The sequence below is a fragment of the Gallus gallus genome, chromosome 8, assembly GCF_016699485.2.
Source record: "Gallus gallus isolate bGalGal1 chromosome 8, bGalGal1.mat.broiler.GRCg7b, whole genome shotgun sequence".
NCBI lineage: Eukaryota > Metazoa > Chordata > Aves > Galliformes > Phasianidae > Gallus > Gallus gallus.
Genome location: NC_052539.1, coordinates 26,005,672 through 26,011,416, shown reverse-complemented (window position 1 = coordinate 26,011,416; position 5,745 = coordinate 26,005,672). Strand labels below are relative to the sequence as shown.

The following is a 5,745-nucleotide window of genomic DNA, read 5'->3' as shown; positions in this document are numbered from 1 at the left end:
GAAGATGTGTTCCAAATTTTTAATAGCTTCTTGCTTCTTGAAGATAACATCTGCTATTACTTTATTTGAAGCCAGTAAGAATGAAGAACTGATTCAGCTCAGGTTAATACCACCAGAGGGAGCTTGGGGACAGATGATACAAAAAAGTAAACTACAGAATACAGCAAAAATGATTGTCATTTTGAACTAAGAGCTAGAACTATTCTTAGTTATGTATGCAGTCTTGTAGTCAGTGATTAATGTTTGTGGGTAGTAGCTGGTATCTTGTTGCTTTCATCTGTTCTTATAAACTCTCTGCTCTGATCTCCAGAAAATTAGCCACTGATGGTTTGTGTCAGGGATGCTGAGATGGTAGACCTGGATTTTCCACGCTATTTTCATAGGAATAATTCTAGCATCCTAGCTGTTGTATCACCGGAATAATATCATGCAGTATTCCTTTCTCCCTCACCACCACAGGCAACTGCAATGACTTCTAAAGATGATCATCAAGTTATCTTGCAAACTACTATATGCATTACCCAAATTTCATTCAAGTATGTTGGTTATAGCTCTATTCCTGCTGTGCTAGCAGGGAATTTGATCTGCTAGGAGTTTCTGGGCAAGGAGAACATTCAGTTGAGTGGCAGAGAGAGCTGTGCAGGTGAAAAGAAGGCTGCACAGAGGCATGGAGCACACTGTGCAATGTGCCACCGGTGCTGTGGCAGAGCAGTGTACCTCAGCACTGCGAGGGAAGGAAACACTGCAAAGGAAACACTGCTGCAAAAGCTGTGAGGGAAGTCAGGATGTGTGCAGCGTGGCTTCAGAGCCAGAGCATGGGAAGTAACTCCTTCATGTCTCAGGGAACGTGGTAATCATATTTGATACTGAACAAAGCATTTAATGGCCTAGATAAAAGCGTTCTGGTCGTTTAATTGGAAGTGTCTTGCTGTTTTACACAGACCTACTGCCCTATTTTTATGAGATTTAAAATTGTGCAGAAAAATTGTTTCCATGGAAGCAGAGATCACAAAAGAAATAACACTCTTGTTTCCTACAGGATTCCTTTTACAGCCTGCTGTTCTCAGCAATTAACTCTTGTATTGCTGTTACAGTTTAGCATGGATTAAAGGAGATAACAAAGAAAATAATACCTTCAGGGACTATGTATATATACTTGACTTTTTTTTCCTTCCTGCTTTTGAAAGAAATCTGTTCTCTGTATGTTTACGCAGGGAAAATCTACAGTGGAAAAAAAAGTTAATGGAGAAATACACACTATTGTGGCAAATTCTGGAACTCAGGGAAACTTGAAGTTATTCCTACTTTCCCCTTTTCTTGCCTCAGTTCTACATTTTTCTTGGTGACTAAAGCCACTGCTGGGTACTTTGAGCCAGCTTTGAAGGAAGCAGCAATTAATGCGGTTTTGAATTAAGGTAACAGTAGTGAGAATCATCACCAGCAGGGAAGTCAGACCATCTGTTTTAATTGCCTATCATTTTTCTTCCATACATTACTTCTGAAAAACCACTTCATTTTTCTCTGTTTCACTGTGTCTGTAATAAAGGAGAAACTATCAAATGACGATGGGAGGCTAAGACCAAGGCTGAGCATCGTATGAGGAAAGTACTGTTACCTAAAAATCTTCTCTCAATAAAGTGAGTGCTTTTGAAGCACAAGGGCAGCTCAGCTCTCAGCCTTACAGAAACTGCTGTAGTTTCTTTTGAATCTGGTTATGAGCTGTAACATTTTATAGCTGGTGAGGTCTGTCCTCAGTGAGGCATCTCAGAGAATGAGAACAAAGGCTGCTCTCTCTGAAGTTCATAACGGCAAAAAAAATTAAAGACATGATGTGAGGGTGTAGTTGATAGTTAAATAGATTTTGACTTGGAAGGAAGGATATGGATTTTATATATATCTAAAATCGGTAAATTAATTACTTGGAAATAAAAATGACATGAGAGTTAGGGTATAGGACACTATTGTGAAAACAAAACAAAACACTCAACGTGGGAAACTGAATTACTCAGTGGTGTCATAAAAATGTATCAGTAGCTTACAATGACTTCCTACAACTCTTCAGTACTGTTATTTTTATCCTGGAGGAGGGGAAGTGAAGAGGTGCAGTAATGAGCTATAGGTCTGAAGAGGAGCGAGGAGTGATTTGAAGAACTTGCCTCATCTTTGCTCCCCTAAGTAGCATGAATTTCTTCAGCTGATTTAGAAACAGGAATAGGTCTATGTGCCACTATGGAATGATAGGGAGTGTTCACATCTGCAGCTTTAATTTTAAACCTATACCATGTTATTAATGCACATTGGTAGCCACTGTAACTTCCCACTGTTCACATATGCACAAGTCATCATTACAGGCAGCCCTGCTCACAGCGATTGAAAGCAGGTCAGGCCCTCAGAAAAACAACAGTACAGGCTAAAGGGGTTGTCTGTAAGGCAGAGCAGGAGTTGTGCAGATGGGAAAATGGTGCTGTTTGTTACTGCTTACAAAATAATGATTTATAAAGGGTCTGACAGCATTTGACAAACAGATAGATGACTTAATGCTAACTGGAAAACATGGTTTGTGCTTTGTAAATCATCATTAAGACACGTGGGAGCTACTGGAGTGTACTGTGATGGGCATTACTCAAAGTTCTGACTGAAAAATTTCTTCAGAAACTGCTAACAACTTTGTAAGGGTAATGAAAGCTTGGAAATTAGCATCCCTAATATCGCTTTGGGATGAGTAGGAAAAGAGAGAAGCTTTCCATAGTGGAAAATGAGATTGCTCTCCTATGCTAAGTAAAAGTTCATCAAACTGATGAACTGTCTTTCTACCTGTCACCTGAATTGGCAGCTACCTCAGGGTTCTCCTGGAGCATACATAAAGTAAAGGCTTTTGGAGTTTTGTAATAATGTGAAAGTGGAATGATACAGAAGTTATGTGATGTAAGAGGTAGGAAAAATCACAATGAACGTAGAGGAGTAGGATTGCCTCAGATAAGGAGTGGGACTTCCTCCAAAAGAAATGAGAGAAGTTCCTTACAGATGCATTTTTCTGTGTACTCCATAAAAATCCTAAAGAAGGAAAAAAGGTGAGGTGAGGTATATATACTCATGCTCTGAAGTATAAGGGAAGCTCAATGCAGGAGCTATGTTTTGGGTCTGCTTTTGCCTCTTCCATGTTGCTCCCTCTCTAAGAGGGACGTCAGGCATATGGGGAAATCAGTGCTGCCCACTTAGAAATAATAGATGAAAGTGCAGCTCCTCTGGCATCTGGGCATGAGAGACCAGTTGTTTTGGAAGAACTTGTTTGTCAAGTCTGATATGAACTTTGAATAAAGGAGCAGTATAACAGCATGTAGAAACAAGTAGACTCCCCTAGGAGATATAAGCTCCAGACAACACTTGTTGCCACTTCCGACTGTACCCACACATTGTACCTGCACCATGGAGCCTCCGCTTGGAGTTACGCTGCTTTTGATTCTGATGATAACTTCATCAGCTCAGAGCTGTACCTGTGTGACCAATAAATGGACAGTATGTGACCAGGATGCATCTGGCAACTGCACCTGCAAGCTGGTAGGTTCAGATCATACAGTCGATTGTTCAACGCTGACTTCAAAATGCTTGCTGATGAAGGCAGAAATGACTGCTGTGAAGCTCTCCTACAGACCTTGGGTTAAGCTGCTGGATGGTGGCATTTACAATCCAGAATGCGAGGACAGTGGTATCTTCAAAGCCAGACAGTGTGATGAAGCTGGTACTTGCTGGTGCGTGAACACTGCTGGAATAAGAAGAACTGGAAGAGGTGACAAAAATTTGATATGCAATGAACTGATTCGAACAAACTGGGTCGACATTGAACTGAAGCACAAAGAAACATCCCATTACTTCGAAGCTCTTGATGTAGCAGAAGCCCTGACACACCTGTTTGAGAACCGATACAAACTGCAACCCAAATACATCGCAGCTGTTAAGTATGATTCTCCATTTATCCAAATCCATCTAAAACAAAACAAGCAGTGTGATGTAGACATAGTTGATGTAGCCTATTACTTGGAAAAAGATGTAAAAGGTGACTCTGTATTTCATTCTGACAGTACATTACACGTCTCTGTTAATGGAAAAGATCTGGCTATTGAAAATATACGTATTTACTATGTTGATGAGAAGCCACCAGTGTTTAGCATGAAGCAACTGCTTGGTGATGTCAGTGCTGTGGTGGCAATGGTGATTCTGCCTGCTGGTTTTGCCATTATTTTGGCGATTATTCTGTGCCAGCGGAGAAAATACAAAAAAATTAAGATGGAAAGGATGACGGAAACAGAAGAGCCAATTTTACAGTCATTGTAATCTGAAAAAAAAAGAATCAAACTGCAACTTCAGCAACCGGGCAGAGGTGGGGGGGGCGCAAAATAAGAAGCATGAGCAGACTCTATGTGTGTGGATGTATTTGGAGTTGTCTCCCATTTTCTAGAAACTGACAAAGCACTCGGTTTGAATTATTCTACTTCAGAAAAAACAACTTCTCTTTGGGTATAAATTAATCTAGGAGTTGGTTACTAAAATCTGGGACTGAAAGTCTCAGTTCAGAAGCTACAAAAAGTGTAATAGATATTCTGTACAGATAGAGCATACGTGCACTTGTACTGCAGAACTTGCTTGCTTGCTTAATATTTAAGCCAAGGCTCCATATGTGTTTGCTTAGAGCAAAATAATAATAGCAATAAAAATGTTTAAAATGTCTTCAAAGTAGTTGGAACTTCTTTTTTTGTCAACAATTAATTTTGTCAGTGTCTCTAACCAAATAAATCAAGATAAAATACTCTCTATCACTAAAGGCTTTGATACAGTCAAGTGTTAGAAGACAGTACCATGGTCACTTCTGTTTGTATGGGGCCCCAGTTCTGACTTTGTATTCGGGTAGCACTGTTTGCTATTCCCAGCTGCAGGTCCAACACTCATAATCAGCAAAGATCTCTTGATCCCGCTGTAAGTTAATGTTGTTTTTCTTCCCAAATTCAGATAATAGCTTTCTGTCTACCTAAATTTCCCTTGCAGATGTATCACAGGATGTATTTTTCAGTCTTTAACAGCTTCACAGAACTACTGCATAATGCTTCTGCACAAGCCAAAAAATAAAGTTTCATTTAGTAGAGCTGCAAGGGGAATTTCAGCAGTGTAATTGTTGGAGTTTTGCCAAGGCACTACAACAGGACTTTGCTATCTACTCATCTCCTGCAGTCCTTGTCTGGGAGGTCATAGCCACCACAAAGGACATTTTAGAGAAAATAATGCTCATTGTTAATGTTGAAATATTTGCAGTTACATTCTCCACGTTATATATGAATGTCCGATGTCCCCATCAGCCTCATGTGGTTGCAGCCACAATGAGAAAGCTACACACTGGTGTTCCAGCAGGGTCAGCTCTTTTGTTTCATTAATTAGTCTCAACATCAGTTGTTTGTCATTCTAATAACAATCAGTAACATACTCATACTAAATACTCATCTCAAATTCTGCTGCAGAGTCCAAAAACACAACCCCATCCCAAATACAGAAATCTGCCTAGGGAATGAATGAATACTAGGAAAAGAGCGAAGATACTTTGGTTCTGTTTCTACCCGTGTTTATTATGGAAGAGGAGTAGGCTTGTTGAGATTGGGGTCAGGGGTGTTATTTCTGACAGCACACAGCATCACTACTTAATTTCTTACCTACTGGAAAAACATAGGACAGGCAGATGCATCACCTTCCCCCCAAAAT

The 5,745-nt window shown here is 40.1% G+C and overlaps 1 protein-coding gene across 1 annotated transcript; it reads left to right on the top strand.

Moving 5' to 3' along the window:
* The first annotated feature begins 3,404 nt into the window (after positions 1-3,404).
* Positions 3,405-4,726, top strand: TACSTD2 (tumor associated calcium signal transducer 2). The gene has a single exon (NM_001277676.2). It carries the CDS (start codon positions 3,427-3,429, stop codon positions 4,330-4,332), a length of 906 nt encoding a protein of 301 aa, NP_001264605.2. The 5' UTR covers positions 3,405-3,426; the 3' UTR covers positions 4,333-4,726.
* Positions 4,727-5,745: the final 1,019 nt, after the last annotated feature.

What these genes read in the sequence shown, in the direction of transcription:
- TACSTD2 (NM_001277676.2), top strand. Translation starts at nt 3,427, where the DNA reads ATGGAGCCTCCGCTTGGAGTTACGCTGCTTTTGATTCTGATGATAACT.